General features: G+C 39.8%; 1 protein-coding gene across 1 annotated transcript; it reads left to right on the forward strand.

The window, feature by feature from the left end:
- The first annotated feature begins 1069 nt into the window (after positions 1 to 1069).
- On the forward strand, positions 1070 to 23537 carry LOC135690440 (methanethiol oxidase). The gene is made up of 11 exons (XM_089115170.1): positions 1070 to 1256; positions 11327 to 11490; positions 13071 to 13141; positions 15601 to 15712; positions 17348 to 17468; positions 18358 to 18540; positions 18774 to 18955; positions 19661 to 19739; positions 20445 to 20566; positions 21485 to 21696; positions 23205 to 23537. Exons 1-11 carry the CDS (start codon positions 1247 to 1249, stop codon positions 23365 to 23367), a joined length of 1419 nt encoding a protein of 472 aa, XP_088971296.1. The 5' UTR covers positions 1070 to 1246; the 3' UTR covers positions 23368 to 23537.
- The last annotated feature ends 1968 nt before the right edge of the window (positions 23538 to 25505 follow it).

Here is a 25505-nt window from a genome sequence, read left to right on the forward strand (position 1 = left end):
TATCGGCATTCAAATATTCAAATATCAATTAGTAAAGACGAATAATCATAAAATCACACTAAGTAGTAAATTAATCACCAAAAATTATATTTAATCAGAAGTAAAGAAATCAAAAGTAGATCCATAGAATAATCAGAAGTAAAGAAAGTGTTATTAATATTAACGATAAGTGCTAAGACACGAGTCAAAATACTCAAAATATAATCGATGTAAACCTTTATTTATAAAAACACTTTGTTCATCCTAAATATTCTTAAGAAATTTTATATTTGAGCCCGGATATATTCTTAAAGTATTCTATTTTTCTTTCAAATGTAATATGGTTTTATAGAACATTGCCAGCCCTGGAATAGAACTTTTTGAGAATAGGAGATATGCCTGCGATGTGAGTCCCTTTTATGAGCATCGCAAAAAGGCCACACTAATATTCTTAGAAATAAGATGATTTTGGGCCTGAATGTTCTTCTAAACAATATGTTAATACAAAAAAAGACCAGGGACGCCTGAACGACCAAGCGGCAAGGGGGGCAGGCTTGAGTAAAAGGGCATTTCAAAGATAATTCTCAGCTTCTACAAATTCCTACGTTACTGCCAGTTTATTTCAATCTTCTGTAGGTATCTTCTGTAGGTAACTTGTAGGTATCTTGAACACAGGGGAACGTTGCCAAAGCTTGAGAAAACTTACCGGAAGAAGAACTAACATTTTTCTGTACTCTGACCCTCTATGAATTGTTTTTCAGGCAACATGTTAAAAATTCTCGAATGGGCATGAAATTTTGTAAACGTTTGCCTGATTGGGGGGCTGCAGCCCCTTATGTCTCTTACGCATTTGCTCCCCTATATAAATTGGAGCTGCAGCCCTGCGTGTAGCTTTCCCTGTTCTTTTTTGGCAAGTCGCGCCCCGTCTTTTACTTTAATCGCATTTTTAGCATATTTAACAGGCTATTCATAGCAATCTGATAATAAGCAAAATGCTAATTTTACCAGCAAGACCCCCGTATTGATAAAACCAGCCACTGGAGACTATTGTTACTGACGTGCAGGGTACTGTCCCCCTGGTCAGTGGCATGTTAAGAAGCGAAGGAGGACATCAGTGGAGCGTGGTGGTACCACTGCTGTGACATTGGAGAAGCCATAGTTGTGCACAGTGCAAAGGTTTCTTTTGCTGCCCAGCTGAGCTGCAATTATCAACAATTTTGTTGGCCTTTTAGCATCGCGATCTTTGCAGATCTTTCTGGAATTCATCATGGAAAATGGCAAGTATCACAAATGTGTTTTTAGACCGTAAAGTGGTTTAACTTGACGTTGACTTTGTCGATGGCTCTTTTTGCACCACGATATCGTTTTTATAGGACGTAGCAAAGGTGCAAGTCATATGATCCGGTTATATAATGAAAATAAAGCTCAAAGATACTTGTATTCGCCCTATGAATCTATTAGAAAACATGAATCTATATGAATCTGTGTAAAGGTCTCCCTTTTTGTTGTGTTTGCGTTTTGTTGTGTGTAGATAGATCGTGTAAACTAATTTATAGGTAAACAAATAAATTAGTTTATTTATCCTCTTTTGTGTAAAATTACCTGCAATTCTGGGATCCCACGGCTGACGAAATCCACACGTGTGGCTGTGGGTGGATCTTAGTCCAGGAACTGTGATCAATTGTTCCCCTGGAATCTCGAATTCAATGTAGAACAATTTGCAAATGTTTTTGGACCATGGTCCAAGCACCTCATTTATCAAGAATCACTCGTGCATGGCGAGTCTAGTCATCAATCTTGGGAAACGCCAATCACTGTTTGTGGCGGACACACGAAGAATCCGGGCCGGGATCATGTTTAGCTGGATGTCATATTCTTAGGAGAGCGTTCCCTGGCCCTAGGCCAATCACCGTTTGTTGCGGACACACGAAGTATCCGGGCCGGGATCATGTTTTGCTGGATGTCATATTCTTAGGAGAGCGTTCCCTGGCCCTAGGCGACCTGTAACTCGTTACTGCAACCCGAAAATTCCTCGAAGTGTTTGACACAATTTTAATCGTATTATTCTGACCTCCAGTTTCGCCCATTTGGATGTCTCGTTTCTGCAACTCCTGCCTATCAGGTGAAGCCGGAAAAAACTTGCGCACGCGTTAACTTATACGATGCGTAACATGTATCTGTCGGGGAAATTTTGAAAAAGAATGAAAGTAGACAATTTTTAATTGAGACGAAATGCCCCATGATAGTGAACAAATTCAATTAAGTATCATAATTCGTTTATATCTGATCAATGAATGATAATTTGTCATGGCTAAGTTCATCTAATGATATCGAAGCTAAAGGGGAATTAAGGAATTCTATTGCTGACTCAGGCTCCAAAAACAACAAAGGAACCGACGAGAGTTACCCTTCTGCCTATTTCCTATTCTGTGGCTTGACCTTCCAGACAAGATGGTGGAGGATACTCGATAGTAAAATTTACTCACGAAGACATATCCAATTTTATTTCACCTATCATTAGACGATTTTCCCGACAAACAAACAATTTAGTGGAAAAATTGAAGATTTACCGACGAGCTCATAGCGTGTTGGGGTATGTCACATGCCCTACACCCCTGCATGGAGGGAGTTCCCCTTATTTTATTGCACCTTTAGGGTGTTAAAATTCCTAAATTTTATTTCTGATCACGCCCATCATGTTCGAAACACACGCATTTTATCAAGTGTGCAGTGATAATTTCCAAAAATTACCTTGGGCGTGCAGCTGTCATACTTACTTTCCATTGTGGCCCAGGGGTAGATCAATCCTGCTAGGAACTAAGGGGGCGTGTCCCCACACTCCCCCACCCCTCCTGACACTGCCATTGTGTATGACCGTAATCTTCGTGGGTTTTTAATGCAAACATGCCATCAACAACGGCATAATCTAAACAAACTCGTGGTATTCAAGCATTGGTACTGGATTTAGAAAATCTGTTGCATGTCGCCTTGACGCAAATAAAAAACCTTAACTTGTCTGCCAAGCAAGTGAGAAACCGCGTCAGTAACGATGTGTTTTTTCTCGATCTTGTCTTCTCAAATGGCCACACATAGTGTAGCCTGTAGGGTGAAAGTGATCTTTATGATCACTTACGATCGTCGTTATCAATCAGCAATCATCATCTTCATAATCATGATCATAAATCAATCAATCTAACAATTAACCAATCATAAGCCATTATAATCACAGAATAGAAATGACAATCTGTATTCTGTGTTATAATCAACCGTGAATCACTATAATCGACCGTCCATGATGATAGTCAATCATCGCAATCATAACCAATCATAATGATTGTGGCAAATCCTAAGCATTAGGTAATCTCTAAAAGGACACTATTTCTTGAAGGACAATATTAGAATTTACGCACGCTGTCATCAAACACTGGTTTTTTTGTTTTGTAACCCAACGCGACAAATTGCTTGTCTGACGCATTATCGATTACTTTGTTTTGATTTTCACGTCGATTTACCCTGGTTTTAGAAAACACGTAATGTTTATTTATGTTTTGACCTGGTTACCCTAATTTAGAAAGTTGCTTAAATTGAGCGCAACTCTCAGTAAATTTCAGACAGGACTGAGGTTGCCTCACATAAGAATGTTACTTCTGTCGAGGGGCAAATCACTCTATAAAATCTCGTACACCTTTTGTGAAAATCCTAAGAGTGAATTGCCCCTCGACTTCTGTGAGCATATTAATCATCATCAAAACATGCAGCCCTCCCAGGCCCGTGTCTCGTACCCCCTTTGACTCTCTGAGGCTCTGGCACCCAGGGTACGTACCCCTATGCATGCTCATTTTATCAAAGTTTACTCCCTCCCATATTCATTAATAAGATCAAGAATGCACGAACCTCCTCAGAGCTGTCAGTTGTTTGGAAGACGAATACCGTAAATTATCTTTTAAGCCCCTCTCTCAATTAAGCTCCCTCTCTAATTAGCCCCCCTTTGAGAAGGAAAAATTTAATTAGCCCCCCTCTCATTTTAGCCCACACCAAATTTTCACTGATGCCGAAATAAGTAAACTTGATAAAAACAGATATTTTATTCATTTGTCGTTCAGTACTTTGCATCAAATCACGATATTATGTTGAATGGGGTGTGAGCAGGTCCCATTTGCCGACCAAGTAGGTAAAAAAAATTCATATAAACAGAATTCTAATGAGAACGGTTCACCACAGGTTGACCATCTTATCTTTTCTGTCTGATCATCTGACCATTTTTCACAATTTTTTGAAAAGATGGTAAAACCTTTGCTGTTCTGCCTTAATGAAGCAACGGTATTGGGGTAAGATCCAAGCTAAACCTCTCTCCCTCCCCCTAGTTGTTAGCATCCAATACCTGTTTGAAAGACCGTCCGCGACTTTTGATCCTTAAGCCCGAAGGCTAAAAACTAACTAACTAACTACGAATACGAACCTAATTTATACTATTAACGACGTAAACAACTTTAAAATATTGTCACTAGTTTGATTGTCCATTACGCAAGGGATTAACAAATACTGTCCTCTAAAAACACATTAACACTCTCTACTAACCAACCATTGTCCAATTTAACGCAAAACAACTTGCTCAAACAACTATTGTGTCCAGACGCGTAAAAGTTATTGTTCCAATCAACAATTACAAGAATGAAAGTATCACATGTCTGTCTTCTGAACATTCTCCCCCTCCTTGACAGCTATGCATGTCAACTGAAAATCCTTCATCTTGTGATATCTGCAACGTCACATCAAGAAAAATACATCCATTAACAAATGCCACCAGCAACCATTCAACAATGCTCCAAAAGGCATAATTTTGTCACTGGTCTCTGCAATAGCTTTTTTCCCAGTTGTACTTGTGCCACTCTCACTTTTCCATCTTTTCCAGGAAATACTTGGGTGACTTTTGCAAGGGGCCAATGAGCTCTGGGGCTATCAGGCGATATAACAATAACAATATCCCCTACCTTCAAATTTTTCTTCTCTTTGTGCCATTTTGTCGTTGGATTTAGTCCTGGTAGCCATTCTTTCAACCAACGTTGCCAGAAGTGCTTCACCAGTTCTTGAACACGTCGCCATCGTTTCCTTGGACTGAACGTTGTCTGGTCTACCGTTTCTGGTGCAAATCTGCCTCCCATTTGGCCATGGAGAAAGTGATTCGGGGTCAAAGGCACATCATCATCCACATTTGCTGTCTGGTATGTCAGCGGTCTTGAATTCAGCAACGATTCTGCTCCTGTGATGGCAGTCATCAACTCTTCATCGGACACATTTGCATCTGTCAGGATTCCTTTCAACGCACGTTTTGCTGCCTTGATCATAATTTCATGAGCTCCTCCAAAATGTGGTGACAAAGGAGGATTGAAATGCCATTTGATACCACGATTTGCAGCACTCTGGATGATTCGATTCTGGTCCAATCTTTTAACGAGCTCCTGTAGCTCCTTGTCAGCTGCTACGAAATTGCCACCATTGTCAGAAACAACTTCTTCAGGCTTCCCACGACGACTCACCATTCGATAAAAGGCATTCAAGAATGAATCAGTATCCAGGGCAAATGCCATTTCCAAGTGTACTGCTCTGGTAGCTAGGCATGTGAAAAGACAAAGATATCGTTTTTCTCTTCGCTTACCTCTCCCTTGCATGGTGATGAATGGTCCTCCATAATCTACAGCTACTCTTTCAAAGGCTCGCAATGACATTGCCAATCTAATGCTTGGTAGGGGTGCCATGATCTGACTGCATGCTCTCGCCTTTCGTCTTTTGCACCAGTTGCATTCGTTTTCCCATTCTCTTATCTCTTCTCTTGCTGAAATTATCCAAAAACGACTCGAAATAGCTGCCAATGTCTGATTTGTGCCACCTGCATGATGATCCTTTTCATGATAGAATTTCACGATCAGCTTTGTAACCCAGTTCTTCCTTGGTAGAATAATAGGATATTTTGCATCGTATGGCAGGAAGTCAGCATACCTCAATCTTCCATTACACCGTAGAAGTCCATCTTCATCGATTCGTGGCTGTAACACAATCAATTTGCTGTCACTCTTCATTTGCTTTCCTTTCAACAGTTGCTGGTATTCGGTTGCAAATGCATTTTGCTGCACGTCTCGAATGATATGAATTTCTGCATCTTTGATCTCTTCATATGTCAATTCTCCATTAATTCTTTCTTTTTTTGCTGTTCGACAGTTGTCCAAGAAACGGCAAACCCATGCTACAAGTCTTGTAAGTCGAAGCCAGCTTGAAAAATGAGAAGGATCCAAATACCAAGAATTCTCCTTACCCGCTTTCATCAGTTTACTTGGTTCCACTTGTTCACCAGTCGTAGATTTCTTTTTGCTAACTGCATCAGCAAACAATGATTGTTTCTCTTCATGATTTTCTGTTACGGACTTCATCTTTGAACGACCAGACTTCTTCTGCTCCGATACTGCTTCCATTGACATCTCAAATTGATTATTAGGCCATTCATCCTCAGCCATTTCCAAGAATTCTGGTCCTTTCCACCATTGCTCACTGTTTGCCAACGCAGATGCTACCATCTCTCTTGTCAAGTGATCAGCAGGATTATCCTTCGTGGGAACATATCTCCATTGCTCAGGGTTTGTCATGTTTTGAATCTCACCAACACGATTTGCAACAAATGGCTTGAAACATCTGCTATGTCCTCTGATCCACCAAAGTGTGTTCATGCTGTCGCACCAGAATTTGACTTGCTTCACTGACACTTGCATTGCATTCGCTACCGATACCGCCAATCGAAGTCCTGTGACTGCTCCCATTAGTTCCATCCTTGGAATGCTCATAGCTGCCAGTGGTGCAACACGTGACTTTGCTGCGACAATATTAGTAGTAGCTGCATGATCAACGTAGACATACCTTGCATAAATAACAGCTCCATAAGCTTCTTCTGATGCATCACTGAAAACGTGTAATTGCATTGATTGAACATCTTTATGCTTGCCAGTGTGAAGACATCTTGGCACTGAAAGATTTGACAACTCGTGAAGTTCACTGTACCAACTCTGAATCTTTGACTTGACTTCGCCATCGAGCTCATCATCCCAATCGAAGCCTTGTCGCCAGATTTCCTGCATTACCACTTTTGCTCTAACGATGAATGGTGCCAAGAAACCAAGAGGGTCAAACAATGATGCAATGGTTCTCAGAAACGATCTCTTTGTGATGATTTGATTTTCTTCAGGTGGGCTTGAGTGAAAACTGAAAATATCCTCCTTTGCTCGCCAAAGTATTCCAAGGGTCTTTACAGTTGGAAGCTCTCCATTGTCCAAATCAATTTCAGATGCTCTGTCTTCTACTGGGATTGCAGAGAGAACTTCTGGAGAATTAGAGAGCCACTTTCTTGCATGCATGCCTGCCTTGTTCCATAGAGCTGCAAGCTGATGATACAGTTGGATTCCCTTTTCGTCATCTTGTACTGAATCAATGCTGTCATCCATGTAGGTTGACTTGAGTGCAGTTTCTGAAGCCATCGGATATTCTGATCTGTACAACTGAGCATGCTTTTGAATCACAAACTGTGCTTGAAACGGTGAACTTGTTATACCAAACACCACTCGGCTGAATTCATACTCCTCTGGATCTCTGTCCTGGTCACATCTTCTCCAAAGAAATCGATGATACACACGGTCAGCTTCTGGAATCTGAATCCTCAAATACATCTCAGCAATGTCACAGACAACAGCGACGGGATGACATCTAAAGCGTAGCAAAACATCAAACAATTCTCGTTGCAGCTTCGGGCCTGAATGTATCATGTCATTCAAGGATGTCCCTTCATACTTTGCTGAAGCATCAAAGACGATTCTGATCTTGGTGGTCGCTTTGTTGGGTTTCAATATAGCAAAATGAGGAAGATACCACTTGCTGTCAGGTTGCTTCTCAGAGACTGGAACCTTTCGTATGTATCCTTTGTCCAAATATTGATCAATGACTTCATCGTATGCCTTCATCACATCTGGGTTCTTGAGCAAACGTTTCTCGGTGTTCTGAAGTCTTTTCATTGCCATTTTGTGATTGTTCACCATTCTATAACTATCTTCTTTCCATGGTACTCCAACTTCATATCGACCATCAATGAACCTGAAAGAATTCTCAGCTTTTTCCAATGCAGCCTTCTCATCAGGACTCACCACTGTTGTCTGGGTGAACGTTCCAGCTGAGTCGATATCCCAAAACTTCTTCATTGTTGAGTTGATTTCATCGACATCAGATCTGCTTGTAGTAAACAAAGTCGTCTTGCTGAAATGGGTATCAGGGATCTTCTTGCCTTCTGGACATCCTACGCATGTCCACCCCAATGGCGTTCGTCTGGCAATGGGCTCTCCTTCTTGTCCCCTGACTTCTTCGTAAGAATAGTGCATGTCAAGGTAGTCAATACCAATCAGCAAATCCACGATAGGTCTCAAACCGGTGTCTGGAAAATCAATGTGCTTCAAATGAGGCCATTTGTCTGCTAGATGTGACCATTGGATGACCTTCATGTTTCCAGTTACTCTCTTTGCAGTAAGTGCTTTTACTCTGATGTCAACATCACCACTTACACTTTCAAGTCCAAACTCGACAGGCATGGTTTGAAAAGACTTGCAATCTCCATTCAAAACATTGACCTTTATTGTTTCAAAGGTACCATTGAGACCCAGTTCTGCTGCAACATCTTCATTCACATACGTTTGAGTGCTGGCATCATCAAGAAGTGCGTTCAATTTCAATCTTCGACAGCCATTTTTCAAAACAACCGGAATGGTTCTCAATGCTGTTGCTCCTTTGACATCTGATTTTGAGCACACCATCGTTGTTTGTGTTGCAAAATTCCTCTGCAAACGCTCCCCCTCCGTGACTGACGATGACAACTGTTGCTGACTGCTACTGCTGACTGATTGCTGATTGAAGGCTTCTGGTGTCCTTGTTTCATTGCTGTTTTGCTTTCCAGTGATCCTGTTACCCATGCTATGCAGCAACTTGTTGTGTGTTTCCTGACATCCACGAATACCACACACTCTACTTCGAGTACATTTACTACCACTGTGGTCATCACCAAGGCACCGAAAACACAATTTGAAATGCTTTGCCACATTCCATCGCTGTCGAATGTCCATGTTTCGAAAAGCATCACATGCCCATACACCATGTCTACCATTGCACACTTTGCACAGTCGCTGCTTACCGTATTTCCCACCAGTGACACCTGATCTACCAACTTGAAAACGATTCACTTGTGTTAATTCTTCAGTAGCACCAAAGAATGTGGTTTTCTTCTCTCCTGCTAAGTTTCTTGATCTACTGTTTCTTCTTTCGCTTGATACACCATGCACTGTCTCTCTTGCAACTGTGTAGAATTCAGACTCTTGAATCACCCACATCTTCAGTGTTTCAACGCATTCTCTTCTTCGATTCTCAAAGATCCATCGATTGTACTGCGTCAGCAGTGTTTCTGGAAGTTTCTTCAGTAGCTTGATGTAGAGAGATCCATTTCCCAATTCATCGTGACGTCCACTCTCCAGTAGATTCACCACCAGAACATCAAGTAGATCTGCAAACTTCTCTATGTCTTTTGAACATCCATCTCTCACTGGTTTGAAATTATCCATGTCCTCCAAGTGAATTGCGATTTCCCTCCTCTTGCCACCAAATTTTCGCTCTAACCTGTCCTTTGCAGCTTCATATGCAGCTCCAGAAAAGCCAAGATTCTCGATCGCTTCCAGTGCAACGCCAGATAGATATTGCCTCAACTGCAGCAGCTTGTATTCAGGAGTCGCAGGAGCTCTGTCAATGCAAGCCAGAAATGCAGCTTTCCAGTTCTCATACTTTCGCTTGTCACCAGAGAAAACGGGAATCGCAACACGCTGCAGCTGTCGCCACATGTCCTGACCAAGTGACTCTTCGTGTGAATATCGCTCAGATCGTCTGTGATCACCACCAAATCTGACTGACTGTTGCAGTTGCTGTGAATGTTCCTCCGGGGTCATTGGAAACTGACTTCTTTTCGCGCCAACACCGACATTGGTTGACTTGTGCTGAAGCTCTTGTCGCTCAGAATTGTTGTGAAATTGAGAAGAATCAAATTTCGCTTCCTGAAATGGCAAATAAGTCTCTTGATTAAATCTAGGTGCTCCCAGGCTTACCTTTCGATCCTCTCGTGGGTTGTAAGATCCCGCTGTCTTACTTGATTCTGAATCTCTTCGTTCATCCAGATACTCCTGTACTCTGTTGTGGGTCTCTTCGAATTCTTGCACCAATTGCTCCATTTCCTGAGTAACTTTTTGTCTTGCTGTTCCGTTCTTCTGCCATTGATAGTGCTCTGACAGTGCGATCATGATCTTCAGTGCCCTTTCTTGTGTGCTGTCCAATTTCGTTTGCCCATCTCGAACCTGATGTCTGTTTGGTAGATCCATTTCTTCCACCAGTTCCAACAACTGCTTTCTTGCACGTGTGAACGCCGACTTTGCTTTTGCTTTTTCTTGCTTCAAGCTTTCCAATTTTTCTTCCAAATCTTCCACGTCTTCCCCTCTTCCGATTCCATCTTCTGTCCTTCCTTCTTCACCTGCGTTTGAAGTCATGCTTCTCGTCAATTGGCCTTCCTCTGTCCAAGTTTGTCCACGGCAAAAACTACCCTCTGCTACCAAATGTTTGAAAGACCGTCCGCGACTTTTGATCCTTAAGCCCGAAGGCTAAAAACTAACTAACTAACTACGAATACGAACCTAATTTATACTATTAACGACGTAAACAACTTTAAAATATTGTCACTAGTTTGATTGTCCATTACGCAAGGGATTAACAAATACTGTCCTCTAAAAACACATTAACACTCTCTACTAACCAACCATTGTCCAATTTAACGCAAAACAACTTGCTCAAACAACTATTGTGTCCAGACGCGTAAAAGTTATTGTTCCAATCAACAATTACAAGAATGAAAGTATCACATGTCTGTCTTCTGAACAATACCCACATGTATTTATGTGAAGTAACTGCTAGTTACAGGGTCGTTTTAGAGCTCTGAGTAGGGCGCCTCTGAGAAAAGGAGTGCCCTTTCAAAAGGTGCGAAAAAGGCTGTCTAGGAGAATGACATTTTCCAAAAAGTCGCGAAGAGAAAAGGAGTATTTTTCCTAAAGTTTGAAAGACACTCGTCCCGGTCCCCACATCCCGATTCAATTGCCATAAACAGGAATATTAAGTCAGGATTTACTAGTTCTCAGTGAATTTTCTGTGGTACCAACAGTAACAAAGTATTTGTATCCCCCGGTTCCAACATCCTCGGACCGTTTCTACAATAATAAATATCTTTTTATTCCAGGGTGTAAATGCGGACCGGGCTACCCGAGCCCACTTGACGCAATGAAAAATGGCGCAAGGGAGAAAATTGTCTACCTCCCGTGCATTTACATAAGCACGGGGGTAGATGCTAACGACTATTTGGCCACTGTTGATGTTGATCCAGATTCGCCAAGCTATACAAAGGTAAGTTGAGATTTAGGCCCTGTTCGTACTGAACACGATTTTGGTAAAGACTTCTGGCAGACTTACTCCCTATTGTTCAGGGGTGGAAGAAGTTTGGAGAACAAATGGGAAAGTTTGCATAACCCAATCACTAACTCCAATGATATTTGAAATCCATTTCAAAGTAATAAAACAATTTAATACCCCAATATTATTTCTATTATATATCTTTATTGCTATTCAACAATGATAATTGTTTTATGCAAGATTTAAAAATTATACCTCTTTGTATGTACTAAAAAGTTGATAACCCACCTGGATAAGTGAAAACAATTTGATAACCTAATAAGGCAAAGCTGAAAAATTCCACACCCCTCCGAAAATTCCTCCACCTTGGCACCCAGCATTATTAATGACGACCCCTTTAAGCCATTTTTACACGAGCCCGGGCCATGTCAACACGCTGCGGTAAAAAATTTACGTTTACACGAGCCCGGGTCAGAGTGGTGTACCCAAGGGGGGAATAGGGGGGTCCGGACCCCCCCCACTTTTCTAAAGTATGGTCCTCAAGATTTGTCCAAAAACGATGTAAAACTCATGGGGGGAGGGTAGTATACTGTATGCTTGTGTCAATAACAATTGTAAAATACTTTGCTATTTACCGAAGCTAACACGAATCAAATAGTGGGGGAAAATTTTGCAAAAAGGGCGTTTCCTCGCATTTGCGAGTGTTTGAAGGGCGTGGTCCAAAAAGATTTTCTCCAGACCCCCCACTACTACAGCCCTGGGTACGCCCCTGGGGTCAGCTGGTTCCTTTAGGGGGTTGACCTCAGGGTTACACACGACCCTGGGTTGAGCTGACGCGACTTCACACGAAAAACTTCAGAAGCAGCCAACCTGTCTCAACGCGCACAGCTAGAAGCAAATCCGGGCTCATGTAAACAGATTGGTTAAGGCAATGATGCTGTGAGTGGAAAGTAGATCCCCGCAAATAAGAACCTGAGAACTTAAGAACATATAAGCTTTCTTTCTTTGATTAATTATCTTGGATTCAAGCAATTTTTTGGCTGATGTATACAAATGTCTTAATATATCACCAGTAGCTTAACAGAATATCACCTGGGATCTATTATATATTTCTATAGATATCTTAGGAATCAAGCTGAAACGGAGCCCGTATCTACGTATTGCAACACGCTCCCATCCATTGGTGTATAGCATATTAAACAGAACAGCTAGATGCAAAAATGACAGGTTACTTTTGTACGGTTGAGAGTTTACAAAAAACTATGAAAAACCACGGACGATGGAGTTTAAATTTTTATGAATTACAATGACAACCAGACAATAAAAACAATCAAAGTTTTAACTACGTCACCATCTTTCTTTTTGCCCCAGGCCCCGAAAAAGCTCTTGGCGGGCCTCGTTAAAAATGCGTTGGAAGATGCAGGGAGGAGTCTACATGGAAAATTCTAACTCCTTCTATTGTTAAAGAGACATCCTTTGGGAGATCCCCCATAAGTTGCCCTTTTAGTAGCAGCCTAGGCTAACAACGATAAATTTTATAACTATGACATCACAATCTTAATGCTTCTTCGTAGGTAATTCACAGGACTACGATTCCAGTGAAAGGAGCAGAGCTCCATCACAGCGGCTGGAACTCATGCAGCAGGTGCGTTCGCAGCTCTATATCTGGGCTACCCAGTGAGGTTGGGGCTTCCAAGCTGTCTATCTCCCCCCACCCCCTTCTCGTTGTTCTCAGAAAGTAGTTTTAGCAATCCAGTTATTTTCCCCTTAGCTTTATGCAAACAGAAAATGATTTTGCCCCTTGTCAATCCGAAGGGCAAACCAATTTATAAAAATCTCGTACACCATTATCGGAAATTTTATTGTATTTTCTGGAAATCCCTTGAAATCCTTTTGTTTTCCTGCAAATCTCTTACGCTTTTTGCAATATTGAATTGGCCTTCAAAGTTGTCGGCTAAAAAAGGAGTGAAAAGAGGGTGTAGGGCTTCAAATTAAAAAAAGTCAAAATAAAAAGGAAATTTCATGATTTCATTTCTTTATTACAAGCATGCTGTGTAACGGATAAACCACATAATTAGTCTTAATTTGACAATAGAAAATTCTACAATCTTTATCCGAATGATTCAAACCCCTCCTTCCATTTAAACAAGCCACGCCCGTCTTTGGAAAAACAAGCCATCCCGTCCTTCCATTTAAACAACCCACCCCCGTCTGAATCCAATCATTACTACGCATGCTATTGGAATGATGAGATGGGGGGTTGACTCATTTATATGAAAGTCCTTACTTAATCATCGCGAACCTATTCAAATATCGCTTGTGCAACCGTACATAAATAAAGCAATATTTTTTGTCTTGTTGTTTTTAAAAATCGGCGGTGTTTGTTGCAAAAGAAATTTCAACAACAAAATAAATCCATTGGGAAAAATCTCGTTTTTTCTGTTTATTTCCTTCGTTTGTTTATTTTAACTTTATTTTAACTGGTCACCAAGGGACTGCATGAATAGAAATTAATTGTTATGATTTATTTTATATTGTTTATTATATCTATGAAGATCTTCCAATCTTATCAAAAACTTGTAACAATAAGGCGACATTTATCGCCGACATATAAAAGCTTTGTGGAGACCATGCTTTAAATGTCTTTTTCATTGCTCTATGTAAAATGTTCTATAGGTGTTAAGACCCGGTTTACAAAAGAATCTAAGAGATCCGGATTCAAAAGATAGGTCTTCTGTTTACACTGGAACAGATGGATCTGCATGCCTTTTGATCTGCTGCTCCGACACTTTTAGGATCTCTTTTAAGACGCATTTACACGAGCAAGTTTTCCTTGACAATTTTTCTTTGAGAAGTTTATTTTGCTCGTGTAAATTGGGGTTGATTGAGGAAAAATGACAATTTTTTACTTGACAAGTCTACTTGTTCAAAAGCAGGCGTGCCAGTTTTTCAAGTAAAAAATTGTCATATGCAAAACTTGCCCGTGTAGATGACTTGACAAGTAAACTTGACAAGTAAACTTGACAAATTTGACTCAACTCCAGCATCTATGACTCTAGATCCTTCTTTCCGGGTAAGTAATTGCTTTTGCTTGGCTGTCATGGCCGCCACGAGATTAATCTGGACCGATTGAGGAACGTCAATGCTCTTGGAAGCTCTGCAAAACCGCAAAAGCCTTTGGAATACAGAACAAGTTTCAAAAATAGGTAGACTAATGAAATATAATTGCCTGCTAAGATTTCCAATGAAAATTTCAAAGACTTCAAACGCAAAATTTTAACCATTGGACTTACTGTGAGTCTGAGTTCCCTAATCAAGTTTCCTGCTAATCCTATGATCTGTCTGTGGCGATGGCTCGCCCAAGGCCGAACCCACCACTTTCGCTGCATTTTTTTCTTAGACTCACAGTACTTGAGTAGGGCTGCAGCTGTCCCACACACGAAAAAAGTTACTTCTTTGTTAAAGGGGCCATTTTGGCAAGAAAAATTTGCACAAATGATAAGCCTCGTCAGAAAACCGAAGCTAACCTATAAACTCCGCTTGCCATAACACAAATAGATATGGTCAAAGAGATTTTTTATCTTTCTACGCGAAATGTGTAGAAATTGTCAAACAAAACTTGTTTATAATCTACACGGGCAAGGAAACTTGTCATGGAAAATTGCCAAGGAAAAATTGCTCGTGTAATGTGGCTTTAAAGGCAGGCCTGTATGGATCCGATCTTGACCAGGGACCGCGGATGTGGGGGGCTACGGGGGCTTTAGCCCCCCCAATAATTTCCCTAGTGTAATCAAAATCATACCAAAAATCGCCCTTCAATCTGTGATATGCTCTGTCTTCCTTGATCTTGACTAGATCCAATGTGTTGTCTTTTTTAAAATGATTACAATATATCTCCATCGACTTCGAGTGTGTCTTCACCTTAGGCCTTAGGCCACATCAGACAACATTGCCTGGAGAATGCCATTTGAGAGCTCTGCTTTAAATGATTCTTTTATCAATACTTGTACTTCTCGTTAGACCTTAGAAAAAACAAAACCTACTATGTCGTAACCAGTTCTAAATGAACAATTCAATTTTAAATAAATGGTTTTCTTCTTCCAGCTGTCATGGAGATTCAACCAAGAAGAGGGACAAACTGATTCTTCCTTCAATCAACTCAACGAACATTTTCATTTTCGACACAAGTGAAACAAGAGCACCCACTCTCCACAAGGTAAAAATTTAGGCCCCTTTTATAGAATAGCACAAATGCTTCAGAGAATGAACACCACCCTTAAGGGCGCCATATCCCGTTAGTCAATTGACAACAGGTTCTGCGACGCTGTTTTGTAATTGAGAAAACATTGAAAATCAGCCTTACGTTGCTGATTGGGTACGTAACAATAGGTCTATTGTATAGTCCAACCAATGGGAGCTTTAAATGGCCATCGAAATGCGTCGGGGGATAGTGTCTTTAAACTGACCTACAAGATCATTCCAACCTACAAGATCCTTAACTTGGACTGATATTTGAAATATTGCGGTTTGGGTTTATTCCGAGATAGTGCACACAACCCAAAAACTGACTGAGGTTTGACCATAGGCGTAGGCTTTTTTTTTAGGGGGGGCTCAAAAAATTTCCTCTGATGCTTCCAGCCTCTCTGAAGGATTCGCCTCGAGTTGGATCTGACCTTAATTTCACAATAATTTCATACTTTATTTTGCTGTAAACGCAATTATCTAATGCAACAAATCTTATGGGTGAAACCAATAATATAACAAACTAATCTTAAAATTGGTAAAGCACTTTCTTATTTTCTGAAGGAGGGGCTGAAGCCCCAGAGCCCCCCTGAGTTTACGCCTATGGGTTTGACGATGGCTTAGTGGTTCTGTATCTCGAGTCACAGACGTGACCAATTTTGCACTTAGAGTGAGGATAATCGCAACTATCAGGAGTTTCCGTGTGTTGTTACATCCTCAGTGAGTGGAGAGGCCGTGTCAGATTACAGATCCAGGGGGCCAATGTCCTTTCCATGACCAAATTTGCACTAAGGGCGATGAGAATGGCAAGCCTTCTGTAATTCCAGGTGTAGGAATCACGTGATGTGGTCGCATCGAGAGGAAGGACCAGAATACTACTGGATTTTTCGATCTATGTTCTGACGTTTTATACTCTGAAGAGTGTCAGACGAAAAGCTTTTGTAACATGTTGCAAAATGTTTACTCTTTTCAAAACCATTTTTAAGAATAGCTACTCAGTGTCTTAAAACTACTTTTAAATGCTAGGTGGAAAAAAATACACAGAATAGCATCATTGCAAGAAGAAAAGCTACAGTGACAGGGAGATATTTGCATAGAATGAAGGAGAGCGACTATAAAATGAGGGGGAGTGTTTAGTGTGGGTGAGAGGGGCTAGGGCTGCCCAATGCCAAATATTAAATGAAACCTCATTATCGCGGAGATTGTTATGTTTGACCATACTCGAAGACTTTTTTGCAGTTTTTTTCTACCTCTTTCCAATGCTAATTCATGAAGTAATGCATTTTTTTGTAATACTAAGTTGGGGCATGTTTTGCCAAACGCAAGCGTTTGTCCAAGTTTTTGAAAAATTAGTATTACGTTATCATTTTTCAAAGAGGAGCTTTTTTTGTTTCTTAAAGACTCATTGCTAATAGTGAGCCATTGCGCTACGCAAGCATCCCAGAATGCATTTCCAGATAGTCTGAAATCAATGACGGTTAATCTGTAGAAGTTTACTGCCATTGTTTGGGTCGTCACCAGGAAAATTTGTCACGCTCGCAAAGGCTCATAGTTAGCAATGAGTCTTTAAAGAAGGTCAAATGTCAAGGTCAAATGTCCTCCCTTTTAGATTGTCAAAGCCGATGATGTATTTGAGAAGGCAGGAATTGGTTGGCCACACACTTCTCATTGTCTTGCTGATGGCCATATATTGATCAGCGGAATGGGTGACCGGGAAGGAAACGGGAAAGGTAAAAGGTTAAAGGGCTTACTCCAAAGGTCAAAGGTCGTGAGTTAAAAGCCAAAGAGAAATGCTGCTTTGATTTCGTCCATTTTTTTGTTCTGACTGAGGTAGAGAGCTAGAAATTAAACGACTTTATGTAAAATCTAGAAGCAAAGAGCACTTCTGACCTTTCCAATTAATTTCCAGTTGCCTTTCTATCTGGGATATCGAAGAATTTTAAAAGGCACTGTCAATTGGATACAGCCTACTACCTTAATGAATAATACAATCCAAAATCATTCATTTCATAAGAAGAAGTAAACATAAGAAGTGGAAATGAAAAGGAACTTTTATGTAATATTGAAAAGTTGTGATGCCCAAAAGTTTAGATTAGGTTTTTAGAGAATGAAAGGAGATAGGTGAAAGACAGCAGGCGAAAAGTCACAGAAACGAGGCTTTGAGCTATAAAACCTCTTAATTTCATTTGATATGACATCTCTTCGTTTCCTATGACTGGAATTAAAGGCATTTGACATGCATAAGTACAGCGAATCCAGAAATAACTTAGGCCAAATTGATCAGAGCACGCGCACAAGAAAGGAATTGGAAACTGCTCACATGATACCACTGCACGCTGCTCTAGGATTTCACCGATTTGCAGAAAGGCGGAAACTGTTCACGTGTTTTACTCTGTGCGCAATTTGATTGGTCAACCGCTCGCGGTCGAGTGGCTGTAAGCCACTTTTACCTGTGTCAAATGCCTTTAAAGTCAGGGAGGCAATGCATTGCTAAGGTCACGTCCAGTTATAAGTGCAGGCTTTTCTTTGATATTCAGAATTATATTGCTTTGATATTGCCGAAACCCCTTGAAAACACATAACTGCCATATATATTAATAGTATCAATTGATTTCACAGGGGGTTTCTTGCTGCTGGACGGCCAGACGTTCGATGTGAAAGGTAAATGGGAAAAAGATGGTTCCGAAATTCCATTTGGCTACGACTTCTGGTATCAGCCCAGACACAACGTGATGGTGAGCAGTGAATGGGGTGCTCCAAGTGCATTTATGAAGGGTTTTGACTTAGCAGATCACAAGGCTGGTGCGTTTAAATAATTTAGTTGTGTATTCTACAGTGCTGATCTTTATTGTAAAGTTCTGTACTTTCTAGTAGCTTAATAATAATCCGGCGGACAGCCTATCCTGCGGTTCTTCCTTCTCACACATTCTCAGTGAACACTGCTCTTTTCTTACCCCTGTCTTGATTCCTTTTCCCAATCCCTCACGAATTTAGAGCCCTTGGTTGTATTTTGAGGCAATATTTTCTCACCTAAGGAAAGTACGGGCAACATTTGAATGTTTGGGACTGGAAGGAACACAAGCTCATACAGCGCATTGATCTTGGGGACGAAGGACAGATTCCTCTGGAAGTTCGGTTTTTGCATGATCCAAATGAAACCCAAGGCTTTGTGGGATGCGCTCTTAGCAGCACTGTTTTCCGTTTCTTCAAAGCTGAGGTATGTAACATTTATATATCTCGTAGGACGGCATGCCATAAAGAGGGGATCGTAGGCGGAGATGGGGCTATTCTCTAAGATTCATCAAGTAGCCGTGCACTGAAAGGCACCTTGAAACCTTCTTAGCACGGACATTGTGTTAACAGTGGCCGGTTTTACCAGTGTCCGTTATTTGATGGTTCGTTATTTGATGGTCCCAAATGAATGATTTTTTGTTACAGTATAGAATAATTTGTCTAATTCATTATTTTTTTCTATATTTTTACTAACTTTTTGTCAATCGTCATGGTTTTTGCCTTTTGATCAGTTACTTGAGTACTTCTACAAATGTTTCTCTTTCTGGCTAAATTTCGAAGGGAAATACAAAAGGAGGAATATTTAGTAAAAATGAAAAAAATTCATGTAAATTTACACACAGTTTTAGATTACGGGTCTTCAAGTTTCACAAGAGTTGAAAAGAACCATGGCATACTCTTGATTCTTCGGTTAAAAGATCGCAGAATTCCAGATTCTTGAATATTTGACGTGGCTATTTTACAGACCACTGATCACACATGTTCTTAATATACTAAACACATTTTACGGAAAATTGGTCATGTATAGTCTCAATGCAACACTAATATTTTAGAGACCATCGATCACACACACTCCCAGTTTAACATACACATTTTACAGACCATTCACTGCTTATAATTTTGATTGAAGGATGGAACATGGAAGGCAGAAAAAGTTATCGAGGTGCCACCGAAAAAGGTAGAGGGCTGGGCACTACCAAATATGCCAGGTAAATAGTCATTGAACTGTTATGGATCATTTCAAAATCTCTTCAATTTTTTCAGTTGAGCAAGATGTTTGTTATTCTGTGTTTTTCTGTGTATTAATGTACGCAAATTACAAATATATTGCACTTAATTGCTCTATATTTATATACTTTTCATAAAGGTTCTTCAATAGGTTCTTGTGAAACGTTTTTATAGATACTCATCCAAAGAGCCTTATCATTTTTCTGTTATATTTCAATCATGTTCCCGTTTGCTTTACAAACCATATTTAACTATGGTTTGACCAAAATTCATTTGATCTTTGATAGACCTTGTAAGTTAGAGTCTTTTTGTTATTTGATATTGTAGCAACTGGTGATAGGGATGGGACTTCCAATACTTTTCTTCTATTATCAACCCCCATATAAATTCTACAGTATTTTGTACCATCTCAATTATTGGCCCGAAGATTCTCCATCATATTGAGGCTCCGCTTTATGCAGGGGCGGACACTTGGTCAAATATTGGGGGGGGGGGCAAGCCTATTGTTTGGTAAGATGACGTCACATTTACCATTGTTTTAGAACATTATCCTAAAAATATTGGGGTAAGGTGGCGGCCCCCGTCTCCCATTTGTCCGCCACTGACTATATGTAAAGTTCTAATGGGTTTATAATAGAAAACATACTAGTGAAATTTGTTCAAAGCTTGCTTTCTTCGCCTTTTAGGTCTTATCACAGATATTTTGATCTCGTTGGATGACAAATACCTGTACTTTAGCAACTGGCTGCATGGAGATGTTCGTCAGTATGATATCACTGACCCAAAGAAGCCAAAACTTGTTGGCCAGGTAGGTCTTCGAATGTTTGAAACTTTGTTTGTGAAACGTGTTTGCGTTTGTGAATTATCTTGATAATAGGGGAAAGATGTTCGAATCAAAATGTGACGTTGCTGACTTTAGAGGCCAATACTTGTTGGCCAAATAGGTCTTTGAACGTTTGCAACTTTGTTTGTGAAACGTGTTTGCGTTTGTGAATTATCTTGATAATAGGGGAAAGATGTTCGAATCAAAATGTGACGTTGCTGACTTTAGAGGCCAATACTTGTTGGCCAAATAGGTCTTTGAACGTTTGCAACTTTGTTTGTGAAACGTGTTTGCGTTTGTGAATGTTCTTGATAGTAGGGGAAAGATGTTTGAATCAAAATGGCGTTGCTGACTTAAAGGGGCGAAGATAGGTCTTCGAACGTTTGCAACTTTGTTTGTGAAACGTATTTGCGTTTATGAATGTTCTTGAGAATAGGGGGAGATGTTGGAATCAATTTTGTGTGGGGCTGAAACTTGTTGGTCAGGTGAAGCTTCGAGTGTTTTGAAACTTTGGGAACCTTGAAGTTTTAAGCATGTTTGCGTTTATGTGCACTCTTGGGTTTTGGAAACAAGAAACGTAAGAAACGTGTTTGCGTTTATAGTCCAGATTTTTTGACTCAGACAAGATTGATTCAGAAATGCTTGCTAGGTTTGCTTTCACGCTTTCGAAAGGAGCAATATGTTTGTATTTACGTGCGGTCTTAGGCTCTTCGTCTCCTAATTAGAATAACATTATAGATTCATAATAGCGTATCGTACAAAATTGAATTGTAGTTTGTTCTCTTTCAAATACTGTAGTCCATGTACAATTCGTTCTTTTTCCTTTTGATTTCTTCCTGCAATGAATGGAAAATTGTATCGTGGGTTTTTCTGTGTATATCATCTTCTGTATTCCTGTTCCAGTTATTCCTTGGTGGAAGCGTGATAAAAGGTGGACCAGTCAAAGTCACAGAGGACAAAGAGCTGAAGGAGCAACCCCCGGCACTGATCATGAACGAGAAAAAGGTTGAGGGTGGACCTCAAATGTTGCAGCTGAGCTTGGACGGGAAACGCCTCTATTTAACAACGTCATTGATCAGCTGCTGGGATAAGCAGTTCTACCCTGACATGCTCAAGTATGTTTATCTTCATCAGTCTAGCCAGAGAAGATAATATTTAAGGCCATTGACAGATTCTAAATTGCCTTAAGTTTTCTGTCAATCAAATTGGCCAATCAAAAAGCGTAATACCACTCAAACGTTTCTTGATTGGTCAATTTTGATTGACAGGCTGCTCTAAGTTTTTTTTATCTATCGATTGCCTTTAAGACTTTCGAGTTTACACTCATACACTCATTTTTTCATAAAACGAGTGTTGGACAGTCAATCAAGAAAAATTAAGAAACTTCAGTATTCGAAGCAAAAAAATTAAGAATCTATTAACCGTGATAAAACTGAGAACAACGAAATTTTGTAAAAACCAAGAACATTATTGCCCTGTTGGCCTAGAACTAAAAACACGAGGGATAAAAATTTACTTCCCACATCTAAATACAGCAAATCTCTTGATGTGATAAAATAAGATCACGAACATTTCATAACATCATTCATGACATCCTAATTAAGAAACTCTTAGCCAGAGAAAAAAATGTTGAGATTGTGCTGCTTGATTTTACGTTTCCACTTTTAAGAATCGCACTATTAGAAACGAGTGAACGGAAATCAGAACAAGTTATGGAGCTTCCGTACACGAAACAAGAAAATAAGAAAAGTTGAATTTTGAAAAAAACAGAACCTCTAAATTTAATGATAATCCATCAGCATAATTGGTTGATTGACAAAATTCTTCAAAATACGCTTCTCTCAGTTAAGTCCAGCATTAGAACGGAAGCGTATCTTTTAACAGAATTGCCAAGACTATTTGAAAACAATAGAATCATAGATGAGTCTTGCTATTTGCACCTACGAACACCCTCCCCACTACGATTCTGTTGGGAAATTTTCTTGATGGAAATCAAAAAAGGACCCCTAATATTACAATTACTGACGTTATACTTAAGAAACAAAGAAGTTTCCCAAAGCGTTAAGAATATCAATATGCTGGATGGAAATTGATACGTCAAAACTTAAAGGTAATGTGTCCAGCTATAGCAAGCGACTCTGCGGGGGTTTTTAGAAACATGTGATTTTTTTATGTCATCGACCCAGTCATTACGGTCGTTCTGTTTATTTACCCTGCTGCGAGGTTAGCTTTTCATGTGAGCAGTTTTGCATCGCAAGAATACTGACCAATCGCAAACTGTTATTTTGATGGGTGGCTTGACAAGTTGGGTATACACAGCCCTTTTATATGGACACATTACCTTTAATTAAAATCAGGAAGATATTTTCAAGGGCAAAGGTCAAAGGTCAAATAATTGATATCTTTTATAACTATTATTTAGAAATTCAGAGTTGATCATAAATATAAGCTTTCATTTTAAGTCATTGCACATCTTAATTGGCTGGATTGAGATTTAATTGGAATCAGAAAGTAACTATCAAGGTCAAAGGTCAAGACCATACTGTTATGACGTAAAAAACCCTGTTTTTGTCTTTACCCCCATGGCTAGGCTCGTTTTAATGTTTATTATAATATTTTTTAGGAACGGATCTGTTATGATGCAAATAGATGTTGACAATGTCAATGGTGGCCTAACCCTGAACAAAAAATTCTTTGTCGATTTTGGCCTGGAACCGAGTGGCCCTGCTTTGGCGCATGAAATACGCTACCCTGGAGGAGATTGCACATCGGACATTTGGCTTTGAATGACATAATCACTTATGTGCTGTGACGTCGCAATACCCGAGTCGCAATAATCACCGTTAACAGTTTATTTAGCCATACTGCATTCACCAGATGTTCATTTATTTCAGAATTGCATTAACAGTAATAATCTAGTCGTGCCATGACTGTTCAGCATTGTAATCAAAATGTTTTTTTTGCTCTTTATGCTTCGTTCTCTGCTAAGAGCGCCACTCATCTTTCGATGAGCTGGAATCACTGATCGCTCAATCACAAAAAAGACTGGATCGAGCTTCTCCAGCCCAGCGTCGATTCCACATTGCAGCGTCCATCTTGAGACCTCGACGTGTTGCTTGTGACTAGAGAGCAATCATGTTGGTTTTAGTTCTACTTGCTTTTTCATTTCAAAATTCAAAGTAACCGTTGAAACAAGATCTTGCAGCATTCATAAGTGTCGTTAAACATTTTTGCCGTGGTATTAAGTTTATGTAACGGGGAGAACCCACTGTTCACTTGTTTTCCTAGGCATTTTTCCTCTTAGATTATTTAAAAATTTAGTGATTAATGCACAATTTAAGCGCAAGAGGTCTCAAGATGGAGAGCTTCCTGGTGGCGATGTAGGAGAACAATAGGTTGTTCGATCCAGTCTTTTTTTAGATCAGTGGCTTGAATGAGGTTGAATTTAATCGAAATTTGGCTTCAAAAGGGAGATGGTCCCAAACAATAGCGGGAAGCCATTACTCAAAACCAATACTTAAACGATATGGATAAGCGAAAGCTGCGATGCTGTGTGTATGAGTGCTGAGAAAGAACAAGGCCAGAGCAGCTGAAAACATTGCTAGGAGTGATAGAGAAGGCCGTCTCCTCGTATGGGCTGTCCTAGGGGCTCTCCTCGGATTGCGACCCTCTGGCCACAATGGAAGCTCAATCCAGTCTTTTTATAGATCAGTGGGTGTTTCACGGAAACAGAATGATAACGAGGCCGTATTCACGGAAACAGAATGATGACGAGGCCGTATTATTTCGGTCATCTACAATACCAATGAAAGAAAAAAGTCGATTTTCCCGTCAGGGGCTCAAGATTCGAAATGATAATACAGTAAGGCCCTGCAACATACTGACAAATATTTTCTGAAAGGTTCTGGTTTATAAAAAACTTTCGAGACTAAAGTGTAATATGAAAAATCTTTTAAGTCGGTCCAAAATGTTTTTTTTTAAAAAAATGCATTTATGTATACAGTCATTTTTAGCTGACAAAATGAGGTTATTTTTTGGGTGACAGAATATTTAAGTACACAACAGCACTAATTTTTAAATTAAATGCCCACACGAACGGATTGAAGTGCGATTTGTTTGGTAAATCGTACAGTACAGGAACTATTTTTAAGAGAAAATGGTACCCAGGCTTAAAAATTTAAAACAATTTTAGCCTAAAGTAAAAAAGACCAAAGTTTTTAAGAAGCTTCTTTTGCTAAATGAAAAACAGGTTTCTTATTTGCAGGGCCTTACTGTATTGTTCAAATGGTTGATAAAGGTTTGTAACAAATAGTTTAGCACTAAAATTTTAGAAAATGAGGTCTTTGTCAAACTCATTTTGCTTTTAAAAGTTATTTTTTATTAGTTCATGTTAAAAATTAAGTGTTGAGGAAAAATACCCAAACCTAAGACAAAATTTTAAATGGAAAAAATATTTGTTAATGTGTCAAGAAGATGTTGACGTGAAAAGCTTTTTGCTAAAACAATCGATCTTGCATTTCATCAACGTGGTTAAAGTTACACTGATAAACATAAAGAGAGCACGCCCCCAAAAACCTTTTAAAGGCCATTGTACCTACAATCCCTGCAAATATAGTCGAGACTCTTTAATGGTGTTGATGTTGTCTCTTCTCTTTGAAAAATAACCTCCCCCTCCCTCGATTTAATTTTGAATACCATAAATTATCGAATTAGCCCCCTTGGGGCTTATCTCTTTTGATTTTTTTGGATGGGGGCTTATTCGAGGGGGGGTGGCTTTTTCGAGGGGGCCAATTCGAGGATATACGGTACATGTTTTTGTTGCATAACTGATAGAATTACTAATCCAACATTGATTCGGGATGGGGAGCGGGGATTCGAATTTACAGGGGCAACGTAAAGTAGAAAATTTACATTTTGTTGCGAC

This window comes from Rhopilema esculentum, chromosome 1 (genome assembly GCF_057945365.1).
Source record: "Rhopilema esculentum isolate cy_ngs chromosome 1, ASM5794536v1, whole genome shotgun sequence".
NCBI lineage: Eukaryota > Metazoa > Cnidaria > Scyphozoa > Rhizostomeae > Rhizostomatidae > Rhopilema > Rhopilema esculentum.